Genomic DNA, 24289 nt, shown 5'->3' with positions numbered 1-24289 from the left:
AGAATGAAAATGCTTCTCTCCCTCCCTCCCGGCTCCCCAGTATGAACTCAATGAACATGTGGATGTCTAGAGCAGGGAGGGAACGCCAGGTCACTTTGACTCCAATTTGCAATGGAGGAAACATTTTAAAAAGGTAACTCATGGCTGGGTGCAATGGCTTACACCTACAATCCCAGCATTTTGGGAGGCTGTGGTGGGAGGAATGCTTGAGTCCAGGAGGTTAAGGCTGCAGTGGGCCATGTTCACACCACTGCACTCCAGCTTGGGTGACAGAGTGAGACCCTCTCTTAAAAAAAAGGAGCCAGGCATGGTGGCTCACACCTATAATCCCAGCAATTTGGGAGGCCGAGGTGGGCAGATCACGAGGTCAGGAGATGGAGAGCATCCTGGCTAACACAGTGAAACCCCATCTCTACTAAAAAAAAAAAAAAAAAAAAATACAAAAAATTAGCCAGGCATGGTGGCGGGCATCTGTAGTCCCAGCTACCCAGCTACTTGGGAGACTGAGGCAGGAGAATGGCATGAACCCGGGAGGCAGAGCTTGCAGTGAGCTGAGATCGCGCCACTGCACTCCAGCCTGGGCGATGGAGCAAGACTCCATCTCAAAAAAAAAAGGAACCCATTCTCCCATGTTGCTGAAGATCTATAGGAACAGGAGAGAGATAAGGTTCTTATTTCCTGGGAGCGTGGTCACTTGCTTTGCAGAAGCCAAACTGCACCTGTGGGGATTGGTGAGCAGAGGCCATGAGTGCCAAGCCCTGTGGGCTTTTGCAGGCCAAAGCTGGCAGCCCCAAAGCCAAGGGGAAAAGAGTTTGGCCCTGCAGGGGTCATGACGGGGTACATATCCCTCATCCCTAAAACAAATTGAGGCTTGCCATCCCTGCTTGGGGGGGCTAAGAAGAATGTGAGGACACCAGGGCTCAGAGAGGCAAAACGCTGCCAAGAAGTGGCAGAGTTGGTATTAGCACTGAAGGATTAGACTTTTGAGCAGAGACTCCATAGGCAGTTCTCTGATTCATGTTAAATAGAAAAACCAGTTATTTTGGTTGGGTACAGTGGCTCACACTTGTAATCCCAGCACTTTGGGAGGCCGAGGTGGGTGGATTATGATGTCAGGAGATTGAGACTATCCTGGCTAACACAGTGAAACCTCATCTCTACTAAAAATACAAAAAATTAGCTGGGCATGGTGGCAGGCACCTGTAGTCTCAGTTACTCGGGAGGCTGAAGCAGGAGAATCGCTTGAACCCGAGAGGTGCAGGTTGCAGTGAGCTGAGATGGGGCCACTGCACTCCAGCCTGGGTGACAGAGTGAGACTCCATCTCAAACAAAACAAAACAAAAAAATAAAAACAAAAACAAAAACAAAAAACAGTTATTTCACTTTGGCTGTATTTCCCTACGAGGAAGGCTTCTGGGCACTGGGGCCTCCAGCTGTGGCTCACATTCACCAAACACCTGTATGTGCCTAATGTCACCAATGGTATTGCAACAGACCTTTGAGGTGGGGGACATCATTTCCATTGTGCAGATGAGAGAACAGGCTTAGGGAAATAACCCATCCAAGGTCACAGAGAAGAGATGGAGGAAGAGCTGTATGCGGAGGGATTCTGTCACCCCCAGTACCTCTCAGTTACTGCCAGGGACACACCCCTAGAGACCGGCTGTCCTGGTGCTGCTTCCTAGACACACTGGGCTGATCATCCTTCTGGGCTGTTCCTCTCCCTGGCATGCCATTCCTTCCACTTGGCAAACTCCTATGTAGCTGTCAATATCCAGATCAAGACACCTCTTCAGTGAGGTCCTCCTTCACTGCTGGAGACAGAATGATCACTCTGGCTGTGTTTCTGTCACACCTGGATGCCCTTCCAGGACAACTCTGGATCTAAATTATTCTAGACCAGTAGCTCCTTGAGGGCGTGGAGGGTAAGTGTGGCCTCTGCAAACTAGCTCAGGGCTGGGAACTGAGGGGAAGTTGAAAAGTGTATGTAAACACTAGAGCAAGCCAACCTCAGCCTGATGCAAATGCACGACTGAGGGGTGCAGGCTGCCTTTCAAAGGTGCTTGGCTTGCTGAAGAGGAGGATCTCTATGCAAAGAACTGAAATGCTTCCCAGGCATCTTGTCACCCTTGGTGACCATGATGCTGACAGTAACCCAGGCTGCCACTCCCCGCCTCCTGCAATGCCATCAGCACTTTAAACACAGGCTCCCGCTGCAACCTCCTAGCACCCCGGGCTTGCATCCATTGATTCATTTCCCAAGCATCTACATGGTGTCCCACAAAACCCTTGGAAAACACATGGAGGGGCTTTTGGGGTCCTAAAATAGGAGCTGGATTTTCAACCCGGCTGCCTGTTTCCTTCTCCCTTCCCCCACTCCAGGATTTCTGCCTGAGGACCCAGAAGAAAACCACTCGCTGGTGGCATCAGACCCTCTGCTAGGCTAGAGCTTTGTCGGGTCATCAAGACAAAGGAGCTGGGTGTGGGGGGTCCAGGTGAGCAAGTGCCCATCCTGGTGTCCCGCATGCATGTGACTGGAGTTGCTGTGAGGAGACAGCCATGAGGGGCACAGATGGGCTGGGACTGTGGTTCCTTTGCTAGGGTCAGGGTCAGGGTTGGGGGCAGGCCCACCCCAGCTGCTGGGCCAAGCATGGTCACCTCTCCTCCTGCCTGCCTCTCTTTGAGCCCAGCATGCGAGGCTCGCTCCTGCCGGTGACTCATCTCCGACTGGATTGTCTGGCTGGGAACTCGAGGGCGGGCGGGTGGCACTCCAGGCTTTGAAGTGGCTGAATGGTGTGTGGCAAGTCCACGTCATTCCCACTCTCCTTCATGTCCCCGCTCCTGGAATATCTCCACTCTGGGCTCTGCTGTGACACTCAGAGTTGGGCAGGGGAGTGTGTGGCTAAGGGGAGAGAGCCTGGGTCTGCTGACGCGCCAGTGTCAGGGGATCCTCGTGGCAGAGGCTCACAGAGCTGGAAGGCTCCAGGAGTGGCCAGCCTTGCACCATGGGCGGCAGACAGAGATGGGCTGTGGGGGCGGGCTGGCCTTGTGAAAGAGGCCACAGGATGGCCGCCTGTTTACACAGTCTCTGCTCAGTTGCTGCCACATGCTGTCTGCTTACTGGATCCTCAAAACAAATCCCCAGTTCACAGATGACAACACTGAGACTCAGAAGAATAAGGGGCCTGATGAGGTGGTGAGCCCCTGTCCCAAGAGGGTTCGTAGGAGGATTTGAAGCAGGAGATCGGCTTGCTCAGCTATTCTCTCTTTAGGAAGGTAGAGGGGGTCCCAGGTGAGGGAAACAGGAGGCGGGGAGGATGGGAGGCTGTGGCCAGAGGTGATGGGGCCTAAACAAAGGCAACGGTGACTGCAGAGGAGGGGCAGAGGCTGCCACTACTGGTTCAAGTGTTTATTGAAAGTCTCAGCTGAGTGCAGTGGCTCACGTCTGTAATCCCAGCACTTTGGGAGGCCAAAGAGGGTGGATTACTTGGGGTTAGGAGTTCGAGACCAGCCTGGCCAACATAGTGAAATCCCGTCTCTACTAAAAATACAAAAAAAATTAGCTGAGTGTGGTGGTGTGTGCCTGTAGTCCCAGCTACTCAGGAAGCTGAGGCAGGAGAATCACTTGAACGCAGGAGGTGGAGTTGCAGTGAGCTGAGATTGCACTACTCTACTCCAGCCTGGGCAACAGAGGGAGACTCCATCTAAAAACAAATATAATAAATAAAATAAAACGAAGAAACAAAGTCCCTGGTGCAGCAGGTTTTAGGTGCTGGGGACAGACAGGTGAGCCACACTTTGACAGTCCCTTTCTGACTTGGACTGGAGATGCAATGGTAAGGGTGGAGTCTGCAAGCTAATGGTACAGGAAAAGCAGAGGCAGTGTGTGCAGGTGGGAATTGCACTGTTAGATGGTTAGATACAGTGGCTGCAGAAAGCCTTGGTGAGAGGGTGACAGGTAAGCAAAGACTGGAGGAAGCAAGCTAAGTGGGCAGATACTTGGGGAGAGAGAATTCTGGGTAGAGGTAGCAGAGAGGGCAAAGGGCCCTGGGCGGGAACACCCTTGGTGGGTTTTAGGGACAGACGGATCTGATAGAGAGGTTGAGGAAGAAGGAGGAGTGTAAGGTGATTCCCTGTGTCTGCCTGGGTGACCAGCAGATGGCGGAGATAGGAGAGATGGTGACTCCGGGTCTTGACAGCTCAGACAATCACTGTGTCCCAGGCACTCAGCATGGTGCCTGGCGCATAGGAAGTGCTCCGTGACTGTTTGCTGAGTGAATGCATGATGCCATCTCACAGGGATTTCATGAATCTATGGGTGTGCATGTGATTGTCTAGAGCCAGAAGGAATTCAGAAATCCCAGGGACTTTGGTCAGTTGCACTCATCTTGAAAGGACTGCATCTGCCTCACCAAGGCAGGGGCTCACTCGTGGAGCTGCAGTTGGGGACCCTCAGGCAGCAGGCAACACCTTTCTCCTGTCGCAGGAAGGTCTTCATATGAGGTGAGACCCAGCTAGTAACTTCCCTAATAGAGAACATGCTTTGGCCAGTGTGGATACCCTCATGTTTGTCACATGATTGAATAAAGGAATCAATGAATTTAGGAGTGGGGGAGAAAAGTAACAAGAGGCCAGTGGCAAAGAGGTGGGCAGGAGGCACTGAGGTTTGCAAATAGGTAACTTGGTCTTGATACTAGAAAAGCGATCCAGGTGTTTGATAGCCTTCAAAGTAAGGAGGCCTTCTTTCTTTCTTTGTTTTTTCAGATAAGGTCTTACTCTGTTGCCCAGGCTGGAGTGCAGTGGTGCGATCTTGGCTCACTGCAACTGCTGCCTCCTGGGTTCAAGCGATTATTGTGCCTCAGCCTCCTGAGTATCTGGGATTACAGGCGTGCACCACCATGGTCTGCTAATTTTTGTATTTTTAGTAGAGACGGGGGTTTTACCATGTTGGTCAGGCTGGTCATGAACTCCCAACCTCAGGTGATCCACCCACCTCGGCCTCCCAAAGTTCTGGGACTACAGGTGTGAGCCACTATGCCCAGCCGCAAGGATGCTTCTGTCTCCATGCAACATCTGGCCACATGTGTGCTCTACTAGTGGTGGCCAGGGTATGTCTGGAGATTACTGGGTCTCCATGTTACCTTAATGGACCTGGAGTAGCCCTCTACAGAATCAACTGCCAGCCTCTTCTCCACCATCATGGCCCAAACTTAGAAGGCTTGATTTACTGTCTATCTGCATAAACCAGTTCATCTGCGAGTTGTAAATAGGTCCTGACCAAATGTATAGAGAAGCCTGATTCAGGGCTCAGAAAATACAGAGACACAGACAAGCATTATTTGTAGCAGTGAAGCATGGGAGGAAAGCCAAACAAGGGAGGATAGGCTGAGCAAACCATGGCACACACTTACAATGAAATATTCTATGGCTGTGAAATCATGTTTCTAAAGAAATGCTTGGCTGGGTGCGGTGGCTCACACCTGTAATCCCAGCACTTTGGGAGGCTGAGTCGGGTAGATGACTTGTCAGGAGTTTGAGATCAGCCTGGCCAACATGGTGAAACCTCATCTCTACAAAACATACAGAAATTAGCTGGGCCTGGTGGCGTGAGCCTGTAATCCCAGCTACTCGGGAGACTGAGGCAGGAGAATCGCTTAAACCCAGGAGGCAGAGGTTGCAGTGAGCCGAAATCCACTGCACTCCAGCCTGGGACAGAGTGAAGCTCTGTCTCAAACAAGCAAACAAACAAACAAATTAGTAACATAAAGACTTTCAGTCCAGTCTAAAGACGACTTTCTGGGGGAAAAAAGAAAAAAAAAAGTAAAAAAGACTTTCAGTATAATGTTAAAGGGGGGAAAATCCCTGTTATTTTTTAAAACACACACACACACACAACAGGTTGTAGAACTGTGCATATACCATGATCCTTATTTTGTAAAAGAAAAAAAAAAACTAGGGAATACATTAATACATAGCAAAAGATTAGAAAGCACAGAACACAGATAGAAAGAACACTAACATGTTCACAGTCATTGTGCTCTCTGGGCAATGTTGGGATTAAGGAGGATTTTTATGCTTTTTACATTTTAAATAATTTTACAATTTATTTCTTACAATGAACATGTATGACTTTTAATAATCTGAAAAATCACTAAAATGAAGACTCAAAAAAAATTTTGTGCTAACAAAATGAAAAGCAATTAAGTGAACAAGTCAGTGATCGTTAATTCATTAGAAATGGTGGGATTTTTGTTTGTTTGTTGTAAAGAGCCAGGGTTGCCTAGGCTGGTCTTGAACTCTTGGGCTCAAGAGATCCTGCCTCAGCCTCTGGAGCAGCTGAGACTACAGGCATGTGCCACCATGCTGGGGTATTCTCAATGAAAAAATTTAAGGCTAATCTAATTGCCTTTGAACATGTCATTTGTTATTTAAAAAAATTTAATTTACTTGTCATTGAACTCACTGATAAACTTTATTATAATATTAGAAAAATAATATCCATTGTTTTTAACCTTTATCAAATTATCCCTGGCACTCGAGCAAGTTCTATTTGCCAAATACTTGAGGGAATGGTTTCTGCTATTAACTTAATGTTTTATTTTCATCAATCTATACACTTGGCAAAAATAATAACAATAATAGACCATATGTTTGTAAAACACTTTTTAATTTTGGAAGGCACAATAAGTGCTGGGCACTAGTCTAGGCTCTGAGGATATTATAGTGAATAAAACAGTTAAAAGTCCTTGTTCTTGCAGGGCTCACATTATATTGGTATGGGCATACAATAAACAAATGAATAAGATATATAGATGTTGGGGGTAATAAATGCTCTGGAGAAAAATGGAGAGAAGAAGGACAGGTAATGAACAGGGAGCTGCTCTTTTAAATCAGTTTGATTACTGTTCTAACAAGAAAACAAAATATGAAGGTGTCCAAAAATTCTATAGCCTGTGGACAATTAATATACTCTTTTTCAGTACTCAGACATAAAATGATTGAAGATGTACATGAAAGAATCATTCTAATAACTGATTACATGTCATCTAAATTACAATGTGGTAATTATCAGTTTTACAAACTCGTACAATTAGGATGAATCACAGTGATGTTTTAAGTATTTGATACCTGGCAGAGTTAGATGGTCCTTAAACTTTTTAAGCCTCGGTGTTCTCATCAATAAAATGAGGACAAGTATAGTTCCTAAATCAGAGAGCTGGTTATTAGAATTCAAAGAGAAAATGTGTACGTTTAGGAAACAGCATGTGCGTGACGCATGTTCACAATGCGGGCCACTGGCAGAGGTCTACTGGCTATGTGCTGTCTGTATATGATTTCTTCATCCTCACACTATTCTGGGAGGTGTGTAATGTTTATTCCCATTTTCAAGAGGGAACTGAGGCTTTGAAAAATAAGTCACCTGCCCAGAATCACATGCTATAAACCCAGGCGGTCCAGCTCCAAAAAACTGCTCTCAGCTGTGACTCTTGTTTGCGCCTGCTTGCTAAGGGACTGCAGAAGCCCTGCTGGCCTCAGTTGCTCCCTTTAGGAGGCTGACAGCAGATACCCCTCAGTCTATCCTCTGAGTACTTCCAGGGCAAGGGTTTCAGGCAATGGTCCTCTGAGGGTGTCTGGCTGATTATTCCTGAAGTCTGACAGTAATGCCTGCATCCCCGTCACGTTCCCCACTGGCTGTGTTCCAAATCCTGAGCGAAGCAGGAGACTCAAGCCTAATTAGTTCTGATTAACTCCTTTGGGAAGATGAGAAGTGAAGATTTTGGAAGAGGCAGTGATGTGACCCCTAGTGGGTGAATGGGGAAGGGGAGGGGGAGGCTACAGAGGAAAAAGAGAGACGGGGGATTCCGTGTAGGAGTCCCCAGGTGGCAGCGCATCCTGCCCGTCTCACCAGGTGTCCCCTGGCGCCATGTGGACATGTTTCCTCATCTGAGATTCCTCCCTCATCCTTGTTCTGGGCAGCTGGGCCACAGGTGGCCAGGGACCAACATGGGTGTGAACTAGACCACCGCTTTCTTCCCAACACTCCTGCCTGCCTAACCACTCCTTGCCACCTCCAGGATCCCAGCATCCTCCCCTATTCCCTGGGCCTATGCCCTACTCTGCTCGGGGTCTAAGGTCCCAGCCACACAGACTGGAGCAAATCCCTTCCTGGGGACACCGCGCTCTGAAGTTTGAACCTCAGATGGAGTCAATCACTGGCTCCATTTCATCCCCGACATCCTTCATTTCTGGTGCCTCACGGCCCAGTCGCCTGGATGAATACATCACAGTCTTCGAGGAATCAAGGCTGGGACCCTCAGACCTCTAGGCTGTCTCCCTGGTGCTTCTTGCTGCCTATCTGAACCGTCACTATTGGTGTGTCCAAGCCACCCGACAGCCTGATGGCTCCTCAGGGAAAGCAATCCTCCACCTGGGAGTGGAGGGAGGTGTGTAAATTCGCTTGTACAGAACTCAAGCAATGGGCGGGTGCCCCTCGCTGGGGCAGCAGGCACCAGCCAACGGCAAGGAGGAAAAGGGTGCACCTTACAGTCAGATGCAGCCTTTTCACCCTGGAGACAGATGGGGGGAAGCAGGGGAGAACTAGACTGGGTGGCAGAGAAACTTGGAGGAGGGAATGTCTGAGAAAGGGTGGGCCCTAAGGAGCAAGTTTTGCTTTGCAATTAAATGTCAACAACTTGGGGAATTCAAAGGCCTCCTTGGAGGGGGCTGGAAGCACCACTTCAGATTCAGAGGCACTCAATCTCAGTATCTACTGGTGCTGGACACCTCATGACACCTGTAGCCCACCACAATTGACCACAGGCTGTGCGCCAGACACCAGGCTACATAGCCCCACCAGCATCATCTCATTTAATGCTCCCAATTCACCTTCCCCATGTTCCAGATGGGGAAACTGAGGCTCAGAGAGGTTCGTGTCTTGTCTAAGGTTGTACAGCCAGGAAGTCAGCCAAGCCCACCTTCTGGCTCCAAAGCCCTTAAACATCCCGCTCACAACAGACCCCTGCTTACTTGCAGATGAGGAAATTGAGGCACAGGGTGGTGAAGTCTTTCTTTCCAGCAGAGCAGTTATGATGTTTGAGGAGTGAGTCCAGAGCGGCATGCTCTCAGCAGGTGCCCATCGGAAATCGTGGCTCAAGACTAAGGATCCCTGAACCCCTGCCTCTCGCACCAGTTTCTTGTGCCCTCCCTTTCCCAGCCTGCGCCCGGCCACCCACGCCGGCACCCGCCTGAGATGGAGAAGGCAGCCCCTGGTCCTCACGCTCTCCAGCTTCCAGACCGCGGAACCCGATGGGGAGAGAGGAAGGGCAGCGCGAGTCAGCCGGGGGTGGGGTGGGCCCTGCCCCTGGGGAGCCGCGGCGGTGCCACTCAGCGCTGCGCAGCCAGCCTGAGCTGTCGCCTCGTACTCAGCCTCGGGGCCCTCTGACAGCGCAAGGGAAAGTCTGCCCCAAAGGGGAAGAAGGTGCGGAGGGCGCGCTCTCTCTCCCACGCTCGGTGCTGAGACAGAGGCACGGAGACGGGGGCATACCCCAGGCGACAAACTTCCTAGCTCAAAGGGGTGGGGGTGGGTTCAAACTCCAAACTCCGCGAAGCCCCAGTCCCTTTCCTCTCCCACTCTGGCCAAGAGTGCGCCCTAGTTTTCCCTTCTTGGTTGGGTTGCTCAGGGGTCCCCAAAACCGAGGGCAAGGAGCTGGGGAGGCTGTCTTGGGTTCCTGACACGGAGTGGATGCTCGTCGGGGACTCGAGTCAGGCAGAAACCCTGGATACCTCCCCTTCCCAGGTCCGAGGGCGCGCTGAGGGTCAGCCTCGGCTCGCGCAGATCCCGGTGGCCAGCCCAGGGTCGAGGGTTCGCGGGAGACCGGGGATCCCATTCCCTTCCGAGCGCGCTGCGGTTCGGTTCCGGACCGCGCATCCGCCCGCCCCGCGCACCCAGGCTCCGCGCGGCGCGCCCCCGGGTGTGTCGTTCGCCGGTATCGCCGCAGAGCTACGGGGAAGGGGGCCCGGACCCCCGCCCGCCCCTCCCCCGCGCCGCCCGGCCCCACGCCCCTTACTCGGCTTGGCTGCAGCGCTCCGCTCCGTGCGCCGCAGTGCCGGCTCCAGCTTCGGCTCCAGCTCCGGTTCCCGCTCCGGCTCCGGATCCCAGTCCGCTTCCCGCTCGGAGGCCACTGCGCTCCGGCTTGGGCTCGGGCGTCGCGGGGGGCGCGCCGCTACGCCTCGGCCTGCTGGGCGCGCAGGGGCGGGGCGGGGCGGGCCAGGCGGGGCCGGGCGAGCCCTGCCGACTCGCGGCCCGCGATCCCCGGCCGAGGCAGCGGCGGCGGCGGCTTCCCAGGCCCCGGCCCTGGCCCTGCCCCTGCCCTGCCGCAGCCCCGCCCGGCCGCCCGTCGTCCCCGCGCCGCCGCCCACGCCACCGTCACCGGCTCTGGCCTCCCTCGGCGGCGGCGCGGCTCCCGGGCCTTAGCACCGCGGCGCCGCGGCCCGGGTCACTCAGAGATGGGGGGACGCGGGTGCGGGGGAGGGCCGAGCCGCGCCCCTCTGCGCACAGCCAGCCCGACACCCACACAGCGGCAGGCGGGGCAGGGTGGCGAGGAGGCCGGGAAATGCGGGAGGCCGGCGCTCCAGCCAGACGTGTGAAGAGGACACACAGGCGTGTGTAGGGAATGACACACGGACGCAAGTAGGGAGCCACAGACACGTGCAGAGAAGAGTAGACAAACGAGGTGTCAGGGAAGACAGCCAGACGGGTTGGATCAAGGCTAGACTGGGCATTTGAGCAGGGGACCCCTGTAGCGGGCAAAGGGCAAAGGGTGGGATGGAGAGGGGGACCCAGCGTGGCTGAGCCGCTGAAAGGGGCAGGCGAGCCTGGCAGGGCTTCCCGCTCGCGGTTGCTGGCAGGTAAGTTTTGGGATGCCAGCTAGGCCTGGCCGAAACCTTCCCTCGGAGCCACCAGCAGGCCTGTTTCCTTCACCCCCCTCACCCTCCCTGTGCCCCCGTTCCCCTCTGCCCAAACCTCAGGGCATAGAGCTCAGCCCTGGCAGGTGGAAGCCTGCCCCGAGGGGATGCCTGGCTCAGGCCGGGATTCCAGGCTTCCAGGACCTGCTCTGTCCCCACCCTGCTTTGGGGCCTTGGATGAATCCCAGCCCATATCTCAGACCTCCATGTCCTCATTAGGATATTGCTCCTAGTGATTGCACCCCTACTCTGTTGGGGTGCTCACCAGCATGGAGAAGTTAGTTATTTAACCTCTGCCACTTGCCTGGGAGCGCCAGGAGGGCAGTGTCTGGGTAGGGCTGCAGGGGTCTGCACAGAGTGGGCACTCAGTGAATTTGCTCCAGGAATTGATGAACTGTGTTGTTGATGATACTCTCTGAACCACTACTGTTGATGAGGAAATGGGGCTTAGGAGGCAAGGGGAGTCAAAAGCTGGTTTGTTTCAAAACCCAAAGGCTTGTCACTGGCCGGAAAGTGGTTCTCAAAAATAAAGCATGGTGACAAAGGGCTGAACATGTTGATGCTAAACCTTGGGGAAGCAGTGAAGCCATGGGGATGGTGTGGAAGGGAAAGTTGGCCAGGGACTGGCCCTGCAGGGAGGATGGGGCAGAGCAGGCTCCAGTGGAGAAAACAAACCTCACTCCACCCCACTCCTGCCAGTCATCACGTCTTGGGCTTCCCTGGGGCCAGGCAGGGGAAGCTTCGTGGTCTAGGGCTTGGGTGCCTGAGGACATCTCCCAGCCTCCTCTGGTAACTGTTCGTTCTGAGCTCCGCTCCCTGCACTGCTTTACCCCACCCCTCCTGCAGACTGGGGCTGTCACGGGGGCATCAGCTCTGAGTAAGGGATGAGGCTAGAATAAAGGGAAACAATTCTCAGAGAACCGAAGAAGGAGACCTGAGAGACTCTTTGTCCAACCTCATGCATTTATTTTATGAATGAACAAATGAAGGATCAGAGAAAGGAGGGGATAGGCTAGGGTCAAAGAGCTAGGATTGGAGGCTTTATGACTCCCAAGCGAGGGCTGTGCCCACGGTATAACCTTGATCTCTCTGAGGACACCAGCTGACCATTCCAGGATGGATATTCTAGTTGTTGAACGGTTTTACCTGTAAGCTGCCCCCTTTGGCAAGACTGTGTGTGTGTGTGTGTGTTGTGGTGGGGGTGAGGGGGCTTGGGGTAAGTGTGTGTGGCACACTTTGAATGAGTCCTTGCGGAGGGTCCCAGCCTTAAAGAGGTCATTCCCCTCCACTGCCCTATTTGTGCATCACTGGCCTGGCAAATCTGGCTTGCTCCTCAGACTGGAACCCAGGATTGTTTTCCAGTGGTGTTGGGTGTAGCTTCCGGGAGTTGGCTTATGACAGCGTGCCTACCAATCTCTGTGTGTCTATGTATCCATCCGCAAATATATATTAGTGTAGGGCACTTGGAAAACACCAAAAGGAGAAAGAAGAAAAGAAAAACCAGTCATTGTGAATATTGAGGTTTCCTGTTTTCTTTTCTTTTTACTTGTGTAACTCTACAAGTGTCCTTAAATGGAGAGAGCTTGCTGACTGATATCTCCTCTCCTATGTCACACTTCTAGTGGCTGCCTAGCATGGGATCAGATGGTTGTATTGCAATATTTTTTTAAGCAATCCCCTGTTTCTGGGCATTTAGTTTGTTTCCATTTTTCATACTTCTACACAACACTGCAACAGACATCTTCATGGGGAGGCTTGTGCATGCCCATGACTATTCTTTATGTCTCTAGGTATGTCATAGTTTTGAGGCTTTCTTCCGTGTAGGGTCAGATTTGCAGAAGGGGCATCTACTGGGTTCCAGGGAGGCACAGTGGTGTTTAGTGTTTGCTTGGTCCAGGGATAGGTAGGGATGCTGGAGGGAGGAGTCTGAGGGAAATCAGGAAGTGAGATCTCAGGACAGTGAGATGCCCAGAGAGTCCTCAAGTGCTGGGCTTTGGGGCTTGCCCTAGAGTGTGCTTCATGTTACCCCAGCTGCTCACAGGGAATCCCAAGAAACGTCTTTTCTGTTTGCAAAGAACAGTATCCATGATGTCATTCATCCCAAACAGAGCCCATGGCATGGAGATGTTGGAGGGGTCTCTTGAGCCTGATCAGCTCGTACCTCCCTACCATCCTTCCTTCTTTGAAATCTTTGCTTTACCCCCTTACAAATTACCCAGTCTCATATATTCCTTTATAGTAATGTAAGAATGGTTTAACACAGCCAGGCTGCCCCTTCTGTCTCCCCTTAGGAGGGAAGCCTCTCTTCTGGGCCCCTGGGCTAGGTCTCCAGGAGCTGAAGTATAAAAGGCAGCCTCTCCTCTCCTATCTCCAGGGGCCTTTCTGGGGAAACTTATTTCTGGGGCTTCTTGAAGGTCTGTATTCAGGGTAGAGCTTATTTCAGGGTAAGTGGCTGAGGGCTGAGCAGGGACTGGGTATAGAACTTTCTCTCCTGCCCCCAGCCCAGTCCTGGCATCTCCTTAGAGAGGCCTGACAATGAGTTAGTCACGCTACCTGCAGCCTTTAATTCCATCCTCCCAACATCCTGAGGAGGTGGGTAATATTTTCTTTATATTTCACATGCAGCAGTGAGGTTTATGGCACTCAAGTAACTTGCTCAAGGACACATAGCTAATTAGGAGCAGAACCCAGATTTCTACCTAATCCTGCCCCAAACAAGTTAGGCCAACCCGGTGCAGCCAGGTGGGTGGTGTTGCTAGTCACCAAGGAACTGAACGCTAGAAGGGAATCAAATGTGAGAAAGGAGAATATGAGTTTGATTATACACATGTTCAATTTCAGGAGTCATCGGCAGGCAGCAGAACTCTGAGAGGAGTCCAGGCCACAAAGACAATCTAAGAACTGAACCCTAAGCCTAGGCAGAACTGATTGATCCATCCATCCACCCACCTATCCATCCACTCATCTATCCTCCTATGGGTCCACTTATCTTTTCTCCATCCTCCTATGACCTATCCATTTATCTATCCATTCACCCATCTGTCCTCCCACTTATCTACCTAGGCCTCCTCCCATCTTCAGTCCTTCCTTCCTTCCTTCCTTCCTTCCTTCCTTCCTTCCTTCCTTCCTTCCTTCCTTCCTTCCTTCCTGTCTTCATTCCTTCCTTCCTTCCTGTCTTCATTCCTTCCTTCCTCTATTCTAACCACCTCCCCATCCTCCTACACATGCATTTATTCTTCCTCCCATTCCCTCACTCCTCATCTATCCATTCAAACTCCCATCACCCATAAACTTACTCCATTTGCATCTATCCACCCATATGTCCCATGAATACTTACTGATGCTCACTACAGGCCAAGAACTCTGCTGTGAACTGATGGAAAAAAAAGGATATGGAAAACAAGGTCTCTGCCCTCTAGGAGCTGACAATGTGTTAAAAGAAGCAGATGTATAAACAAATGATCCCAGAACAATATATTTTGTGTGCCAGATGTGTGCTCAGAGAAAGAACATTTAACCCAGTCTGTGGAGGTCAGAAAAGGCTTCTTTGAGGGTGTGTTTCTTGAGTTGAGGTTAAAGTTCAATCAAGATTTCATCAGATGAATGGGATGCAGTGAGTGAGATGTTTCAGGAGACGGAATAGCTGATGTGTACAATGATAGAATAGGTGTCGAGAGACCAAGGTGATTCCAGGGACACAGGTAACTCGGAGCATTGGGAGCAAAGTTGAGTGTGAATGAATGGTGTGTTATGAGGAAAGACAGGAAAGGCAGGTCGTAAAAGGCCTTGAATGACAGGGTGAAGGCCTTGGGAGCCATATAAGGGCTTTAAGAGGGGTGGCATGGTCAGGTTGTTTTAGAAAGATCTCTCTGCTGCGTGGAAGATAAGTTGGAGTATGTGGATGCAGCGGAGATCAAATGGTCCAGGCTCTGAAGAGTGAGGACTTAGGATTCTCTGAGTCCAGCCTCTGGGGTCAGCCCAGGCCCCCACATTTGGCCTGGACCCAAAACCACTTCCTTTGCCAAGGCCGAAGTCAGGTCAGTTGGGCTGAGACTGTGGGCATGAGGAAGGTTCTGGAGCTCTCTATTTTCAGTGACATACAGTACTGCCACCAAGGGCTTTAGTCTATGGTTGTCCCTCTTCTGATCTAGGATCCAAAGTCCATTGCCACCAACTTTAATCAATTTCTCACTGGCTTCTCTGTCCAGGTCACCACGGAGTGTCTCAGTTCCATGTTCCACTTTTCTGCCTCTACAATTTGCAGCCACCAAAACCCATTAATTTCCCATCAGTCATGCCATGATGTTTCTTCTAACCCTGTGAAATCTCCACCCTGGTGGTTTGCAAGTGACACCTGATGGTGTATAGCCTAGGTGGAGCTGCTACAGTGAGTCAGACATGACTCCAGCCCTCAAAAAACTAGCGGGGGCGGTGGGGGGAAGACAGATGTCCCATCGGCTTGGACAGATGTACCAAGCAACACTGGTGTGTGGAAGGGGAGGCTGCTCAGGCTGCAGAGACTTGGGTGGGCTTGGGCTTAAGTCTTTGCTCTGCCACACTGAATGTGTGACCTTGGGCAAGTCACTTTACTTCTTCAGAGCCTCCATTTTGTCATCTGTGGAATGGGAAAAATAATATTGACTTATCCTCATTTAGATTTATTTATTTTTTAGAGACAGGGTCTTGCAACGCTGCCTAGGCTGGTCTTGAACTCCTTGTCTCAAGCAATCCTCCTGCCTCAGCCTCCCAAGTTGCTGGGATTATAGGTGTGAGCCACTGTCCCTGGCTTAGATTTTTATTTTTTTGGTAGTAACTAGTAGGAATCAACTTGGGCCATTTTAACAAAACCTGGAGAATTTACTAGAACTCAAGTCTGGGCTTTTGGAGGCCTTGGAGTGAGAACCAGAGAAACAGACAGGAACCTAGGAAAGACTCTGCCTCTTGTCTCTGTGCCCCTCTGCTTAATCACTTAATTTTTTTTTTCTCCCTGCAGACCTTCTTTTTCCATTATTTTGAAAAAAAAAAAAAAAAAAAAAAAAAAAAAGCCTTCACTGCAGCTTGAGAATGAGTTTACAGTTCCTCAATTCTAGCCACAGGCAGGACTAACTGGCCATCTTTTAACCACAAGTCCAAATTCCCAAGAAATAATCTAACTGGTAGAACTGCACCCCAGTTCAATTAACTGTGACCAAAGGATGGGATCAGGTAGCACAAATATGGCAGCTTGTGGACATGTGCATTCATCATTCTCAGAAAAGGTGGGACTCATGAGCCTGGCAAAAACCCGGAAGTTGTTCCCTATGTCCTCACAGATTTGTTGGTAAGATTAAACAGGATAACGGATGTAAGCATTTGGCACAGTGCCTTGTATATACTAAGGGCTCAATAAATGGTAGCTGCTGTTATTCATTCATTGCTCTATTTAATAAGCATTTATTGAGTGCCTGGTTATACTGGATCCTACAGTAAGTCCTGAGGATGAGAAAGATGGGATGACACAGACAGAGCTTGAAAATTGAGAGTAATTCAAGTAAAGCTATTTCAGAGGGTTGTTGTCAGGATTGAATGTAATAATACATGCAAAGTATTTAGTACAGTTCCTGACACATAATAACGTCTCAATAAATGTTGCCTACACATGTTGAATGTCTATTTGTACAAGAGCAAAGAAAAAACATTTCTTATGCCTTTTCTATTTGCTTGTTGCTCCCCTGGCCTCAGGACTGAGACATCTTTGGTTATAAAAATAGATTTCAGTCTTCAAAATAATGTCAGTTGCCAGACTGACAGTTTTTGGATGTTGTATTTGAGTCTAATTTAAAAGTTTAGAAAAATAACGTTGGCATCTCCTGAACTCAAGCACTTACATGAATTATTAACAAGAGTTAATGCAGATTAAAAATACCCACGTGCAACCCGTGATCATCTTTATTTTCTTGACCAAGAATGAATGAACCTGAACATCTACAGGAGAGTAAATTGTGGTACAGTCACAGGACGAGAACATTCCACAGCAATGAAAGTGAACACATTACAACTACAAGCAAACATATGAATGACTTACAAATACAGGGTTGAGCTAAAGAAGCCACATGCTGTATGATTCCATTTATATAAAGTTCCAAAGCAGGAAAAGCAGATCCATGGTATTGGAGTCCAAGCAGTATTTACCTTTGGGGCAAGGTAGTGGCTGGGAGTCGGGGACTTGCTGGTAATGCTGTTTTTTGATCTGGGTGCTGGGGACACAGGTGTATTTGGTTTGTGAACACTGACAGAACAGTACACTTCTGTGCATTTTAATGTATGTATGTTATACTTTAATTTTCTAAAAAGAATGTCTTATCTTTATGCATTTGCCCAGCCAAGGCAAGAGAGGTAGGCTTCCAGCTTGAAGACGGAGGAGGACTTTGGGTTTCCAGGCAGAAGGGGCAAAGGGAAAGGAACTAATATTTATTCAGTCTATGGGAGAACTTTCTTTCCAGGCTTCGTAACAAAAATAGTTTCATTTCTTCCAAAAACAGTTTTTACTCTTTTTGTTTATTTTAAACTATTGCTTGAATCACTGCCTGATTAAAAAAAAAATGGAGGTGAATGTATGTTTCCTTTGCCTCTGTTTACTCACTTGTTAAAGAAAACATTATACTATGTATGCATTTTTGGAAGAAGATGGTGTATAAATAAACAAAACGGTGCAAAAAGCATTTGTAGAAAACCTATGTGTGTGAGAGACATTTCCACAGTTCGTTTCAGAGGACAAAGTGGAAAAGGCCATGGTTCAGGAGGGGTAGTGACTGGCCTGGCCCCTAGTAGGTACCCAGTACTCTTGTGAAACATTGGCCAGCAGGGCGATAGGGAGGGCACGCAGGGGGCCATGTGAGGCCTCTGCCTCTTTTAAGTTCCAGAAAGCACAGAGATGTTCTGGACTGGCTTGGGCTCTGGGTCTAGAGGATTTGAAGACCTGAGTTCAAATCCCCCTTCTGCCATTTACCTTCTGTGTATTCTGGAACAAGTCATTTGTCCTTCCAGAATGTCATTCCAGCAGACGAGGTCACCCTCATGCATTTCCTAGGACCTGGGTCTCCTTGGCAGCATCTCTAGCCTGCCGTCCCTGCTGCTGAAGTGGCCAGTGCAGTGTAACTGGGGACTTTCAACCATGCCTGCCTCCCTCCCTCCCTCCCTCACCTTCCCTCTCCTCCCCCACCCCTTCCCCTTCTCTCCCCTCCCCTCCCCCACCCCTTCCCCTTCTCTCCCCTCCCCTCCCCCACCCCTTCCCTTCCCCTTCTCTCCCCTCCCCTCCCCCACCCCTTCCCTTCCCCTTCTCTCCCCTCCCCTCCCACACCCCTTCCCCTTCTCTCCCCTCCCCTCCACACCCCCCTCCCCTTCCCTCCCCTTCCCTCCTCCTCCCCCTTCCCTCCCCTCCCCTCCTTCTTCCCCTTCCCTCCCCTCTCTTTTTGAGACAGAGTCTTGCTCTGCCAGCCAGACTGGAATGCTGGAGTGCAGTGTCGCAATCTGGGCTCACTGCAACTCCACCTCCCGCATTCAAGCCATTCTCCTGCCTCAGCCTCCTGGGTAGCTGGGATTACAGGAGCACAGTACTACACCTGGCTAATTTTTGTATTTTTAGTATTTCACCATGTTGGCCAGGGTGCTGTCAAACTCCTGGCCTTAAGTGATCCACCCACCTCAGCCTCCCAAAGTGCTGGGATTACAGGCTTGAGCCACCTGCCCAGCTCGTGCCTCTCCTTTCTATCCTGGTGCTCTCTCCCAGAGTTCCTGGTGACTATTGGGAACTCAAGAATGTCTCCATGTTACCCGCACACATCCACAACACTCAGAGGAACAGGGAATCCCTGAACCCAATGTGACAGCTGCGGGGAGGGGGCTCCACTTCCCCTTGCGTCTGCTTCTTTTAGGCAGGCGCCAGGAGGCTGAGTCTCCCTGCTATTCATTTTGAGCTGGCCATGATGGACCTGAAATGCTATGGGGAAGTCATTCCAAGGAGAACATTAATCGTGTCACCTTTAGGCAGTCTAGCACATGAACAAGCAACCCTCCTGGCCTGGAGCAGCTGAGCTTTTGCACGCGGGGAAAGGCAGTGTGGCCTGATGGGCAGTGGAGGCTCATGAATTAGGTCCTGTGGGGAAGAAGCTGTTTTCTCAGCCTCTCTGCTTAGATTATTGCTGTGTTCATTTTCACTGTCACACAGTGTACATTCCGCCCCCGAAAGCAGGGCACAGTCTGGCCTCACTATAACCTCTCCTCAACTCAGACTCTTGAAAAAAGGACACCTCTCCACACTGCAGCCTCTGAGCTTCCTTTAATCAAGCCACACCCTTGCTAGAATCCTTCAGGGACTTTCCATTGCTGCAGAATCAAGTCCTAGTGGCCTTGTAGCAGGATAGTCAAGGTCCTTTCTGATCTAGTTTCTGCCCAGTCTCTAGGTTCTATTCTAGCCACTCTCCACCTCAACTCCTGGGCTCTAGCACCTCTAACGCCCATATCCCCTTCTCTGGAGGCTTTTCTGACCTTGACTCCCTGCAGGTTGAATGAGTAACTTCCTCAGCTGAGGTCCCATAGCACACCTCACATTTCAAAATGATGGAAATCACATACGATTTTCTTTTGTGTTTGTGTATACTTGCCTCCCGGTTTGTGAGCCTTTGGAGGGCAGGAACTAAGTCTTGCCCTCCAAAGGACTGTGGACTTCAATACTGTGTCCCTAGCTTGATGTGTGGTTCAGGGCTCCAGAAACATTTGCTGCAAAAATGGAGTTGGATTATAAAGATACCAGTGATTGTGCTGGAACAGGAGGCTGCCTCTAGAGGTCCTTCAGGTGTGCAGGCCTGTCTGCCCTTGTGCTAAATGACTCCAACCTGCCTGCATTAATCCTTTCTCTCCTCCTGTCACTTCCAGCTCTCCTCCTCCTTCCGCTTGAGATATCCAAGCTTCACGGAAGAACTGTAGGTTTCTACAGAGAACAATATCCCTGATTGCTAAACAAATAAGCCACATTCATGGCCAATTCAGCAAAACCAGGTTTGGTGGGAATGACTTCATTCTTACCAGGATGTTGCTGGCTGCCTGGAAGTCCTTTAAAAGACAAAATAAAACACCCTTTTAAAGATAATTTTAGACTTACAGAAAAATTACAAAAATAATTTAGAAAGTTCATGCATATCCTTCACCCAGCCTCCCCTAATATTCACAACTTACATAACCATGGCACAATGGTCAAAACCAGGAAATTAACACCGGTACAATGCTATTATTGTACCTCATGCAAATTTCACCAGTTTCTCTCTAGTGCTCTTTTTCTGTTTCGGGATCTGATTCAGGATCCCACATTGCTCATAGCTGTTGTGTTTCCTCAGACTCTTCCAATTTGCGACAGTTCCTGATTCTTTCCTTGCTCTCATGGCCTCTGATGAGTCGTGATCAGTTCTGCAGCTTTCTGTTTCTAGTTCCTAGTTGGCTTCTGGGTGATTGAAGTTCCTGGAGGCCTTCCTGCAGGACGGGTTCAGAATGAGTGCTTCTTTTTCTTTCCTCCTCTCATTCTCCTTTCTTCCCTTGGGATTTTCCAGAGCAAGAGTCAGTTAGAGAGGAATGCATGGTGAGGAGGTGATTAGTGTGTCTTGACCTTGGGTGTTTGTCTCACTGTCAGAGTTCTGGCTCCCATCTGCAGTTGATTATGCAATTAGCCATGCTTGTTGACCTCAGGATAGATGCAGACTCCTTCTTGCTCCTCCTTCACTGCCTACCTTTCTCCTTTCCTCTCTCTCCCAGTCATCTCCTTTGGTTGCAGGTTAGAGGAGGCTCCAAGCCGGTTGGGCCTGGTATGCACACTTCCTTGGAGTCATGTGCTCTGAGACATCTCTGGCAGGCCTGCTGGGGTACATGGGAAGTGGATTTGGGAAGGGGGTCTGTGTGCTGAGTTTTATAGCCTTGTTGCACGCACTTATGGGGTCATGTGGCGCATGAGGTTAGGGACAAGTGCAAGGGCCTGGGAGAGAAGTCAGCTGTGGTAACAGAGGTCCGTCAGCTGAGTCCCATCACATTCAGAAAGTCATCCTCCAGCGAGCCTGGGCCTTTCTGAGGGACAATGGAAGAAGAGGTGAGAACCATTTCAAATTAATCCATTAATTCATTCAAATATTAATTCATCCATTAATTTCACTGCAACAAGCCCTGGTTGGTTGTTACTGTTATTGTTGTTTTTGTTATTGCTATCATGATTTTGCTGTTGTTAGGTATGGGGACATAGTATGAATCAGATGCAATCCGTGCCCTCAGAGTGCTCAGAGAGAGACAGACCACAGAGGATCTCAACTACGTGACAAGGGCTCTGTTGGAGGGATATGTTAAGTTTGTGGGAACAGGGAGAGGGAGGACTTAGCTGTGACAGGGATGGGCAGTGGATGGGGCAGGTGATGCTAAAGGATTTAGAAGGGTTAGGCAGGCAAGTAGGATGGGGACTGGTGCTCCAGGAAGAGGGAAGAGCATTTGCAAAGGCCTGGAGTGGAGAGGGCCTGTGGCTACTTGGAAGAGCTGCAAACTCCACACTCTCTCACTCCTTCATTCATTCATCCATCTACTTGCTCTGGGCCAGGCACTGTGCTGGGCACAGGAGCCACTAAGGTGAGGCCAACCTAGCTCTGCCTTAGGGTCTTAAAGTCAGAGCAGGGAGAGACAATTATTACAAGAGCAGAAATACACATGGATGCCTTGCAGAGGGGGGAGGATGGTACTATGGTCTAAATGTCTCCCCAAATTCATTTGTTGAAACTGAATCCCCATTGTCGTGGCATTAAGAAGTAGGCCTTTTGGAAAGTGATTAACTCAAAAGAGCTCCACCCTCATGAATGAATTAGTACTTTATTAAAGACTGGAAGGAACCGGCTTAGGCCTTTTTTGCATTTTGTTTTCTGCCATGTGAGGATGCAGCAAGAAGGCCCTCACTAGACACTGAATGCTGTGCCTTGATCTTGGACTTCCCAGCCTCCAGAACTGTGAGGAATACATTTCTGTTGTTTATAAGTTACCCAGTCTGTGTGTTTTGTTATAGCAGCACCAAAGGCCTAAGACAGATGGGCAGGGAAGTCTTCTTAGAGGAGATCTTCGAGGTTTGACTTGAGGAAGAGTCGGGCAAGTGAAGAAGTGGGGATGGCCACTCTTTACAGGGAGAATAGCATGTGCAAAGGCCCAGATCACTTGTTCATTCATTGGTCACTTGTTTATTCACTCACTCATTGTATTCATTTATTCAACAAGTATGTAGCGAATGCCAGTTATGCAGTTATGTGTCTATACTATGCACAGAGACTACAAAGTGAATAATTGTGGCGCTTTCAACCTAAGAGTGTTTCAGTCAGCTTAGGCTAAGTTATGTTGTGGTGACAAACAAACCCCAAATATTGGTAGCTTATGACAATGAAGGTTTATTTTTAGCTCATGTTATATGTTCATTGCTGGTGGCAGAGAGAAGAGAGATAGTAGAACCATACATTGGTCCTTAAAGTTTCTGCTCTGGGTGGCATGAGTCTCTTCCGCTTACATTTTATTTGACAGGATGAGTCACGTGGCCAAGCTTGATGTCAGTGCATCAGGAATACAAATCCTCCCACAGAGAAGGGCAGTGAATATTTTGACCAATAACACGCTCTGCCATATGTCTGAGTAAAGGCTAATAACTCAGTCTGACTAGACTGCATGAGGGTGGCTACAACAATAAAGAGATTAAGAAGTCAAGGAGAAGCTTTATCATGTAGGGCCTTGGGTACCAGGCTAAAGAGTTTGGGTTCCATTGATTGTTAGTGGAGAGGCACTGAAGATATGAAAAGTTCTGTTGAGTTTTAAGCAAGGGAAGAGTAAGATCTTATTTATGCTTTAGAAAAATCATTTCGGTAGCTTCAGGAAAAGGCCTGGTGGTGGGGGGATTAAGGCTAGAAATAAGAAAACCAGTTGAAAAGTTGTGGGAATACCATGGTAGAGCAAATGAAGAATGCTCAAACTCAGGTTGGAATAGTAGAGAAGGAGAGGGCTAGAGCAAATGAAGAATGCTCAAACTCAGGTTGGAATAGTAGAGAAGGAGAGGGCTAGAGCAAATGAAGAATGCTCAAACTCACGTTGGAATAGTAGAGAAGGAGAGGCCTTCTAGAGCTGTTAGGAACAGAATCAAGGGAATTTCATTGGTACATTGTTCAACAGGTGTTTTAGAAACAAAGAATGAATGAGACCAGGTGTGATGGCTCACGCCTGTAATCCCCGCACTTTGGGAGACCAAGGCAGGTGGATCACTTGAGGCCAGGAGTTTGAGACTAGCCTGGCCAAACATGGCGAAACCTCATCTCTACTAAAAATATAAAAATTAGCCAGGCATGCTGGTGCATGCCTGTAATTCCAGCTACTCAGGAGGCCAAGACACGAGAATCCCTTGAACCTGGGAGGTGGAGGCTGCAATGAGCCAAGATCACGCTACTGCACTCTAGCCTGGGTGATGGAGTGAGACTCTGTCTCAAAAAAAAAAAAAAAAAAAAAAAAAGAAAAAGAAAAAGAAAGAATAAATTAATAAGTAAGAGAGTGCACCTGAACCTTGTACATCAATAAAGTGACCAATAAATTGATCCCTTATAAAGTGAGACAGACCCTGATCAAATTTTTTTTATTATTTTCAAATTTTGTTGATGATTTTCAAAAGTTTACTTTTAATTTATGTATGGTAACATTTTTTTTTTTTGAGTACAGATGTATGATTTTGACAAATGCATAGACTCGTGTAACCACTACCACAATTAAGATATTCAACAGTTCCATCACCCTAAAAGTCTCTCTAATGCAGCTTCTCTTTGTTAGTCCAATCCTCCCTTCTCCCCAACTCTTAGAAACCCTGATATGTTCTCTTTGCTACAGTTCTGCCTTTGCAGAATATTGTATAAGTGGGATCACACAGTATGTAGTCTTATGTAGTCTTTTGAGTGTAACTTCTTTCAAATGGCATAATGCACTTGAGATTCACCCAAGTTGTTGCATGCATCAATGTTTCTTTTCTTTTCACAGCTCGATAATGTTTCATTGTATGGCTGCGCCAGAGCTGGTTTATCCACTTGTCTTAGTCCATTTGGGCTATGTAACAAAGTACCATAAACTGTGTGGTTTATAAACAACAGAAATTTATTTCTCTCAGTTCCAGGGGCTGGCAAGTCTAAGATAAAGGCATCAGCAGGTTCGGTAGATTGAGTGTCTGGTGAGGGTTTACTTATTGGTTCATAGACAGCACTTTCTAGCTATGTTCTGACGTGGTGGATGGGGATCCTCTGGGGCCTGTTTT

General features: G+C 49.2%; 1 protein-coding gene across 2 annotated transcripts in view; it reads right to left on the bottom strand.

The window, feature by feature from the left end:
• Nucleotides 1–10198, bottom strand: part of BEAN1 (brain expressed associated with NEDD4 1) — a 60375-nt gene extending 50177 nt beyond the window's left edge. The window contains exon 1 of one of the 2 annotated variants that reach the window (XM_045382251.3): nt 10068–10198. In XM_045382251.3, the coding sequence (XP_045238186.2) occupies nt 10068 (1 nt within the window). In that variant the 5' untranslated portion in view covers nt 10069–10198. Of the gene's footprint in view, nt 1–9027; nt 9441–10067 lie in introns of those variants that run through there. The other variant, XM_065537085.2, reaches the window with a different exon arrangement.
• Nucleotides 10199–24289: the final 14091 nt, after the last annotated feature.

The sequence above is a fragment of the Macaca fascicularis genome, chromosome 20, assembly GCF_037993035.2.
Source record: "Macaca fascicularis isolate 582-1 chromosome 20, T2T-MFA8v1.1".
Lineage (NCBI taxonomy): Eukaryota > Metazoa > Chordata > Mammalia > Primates > Cercopithecidae > Macaca > Macaca fascicularis.
The sequence above is the reverse complement of the archived record's forward strand: the minus strand, read 5'-3'. Positions and strand labels throughout refer to the sequence as shown.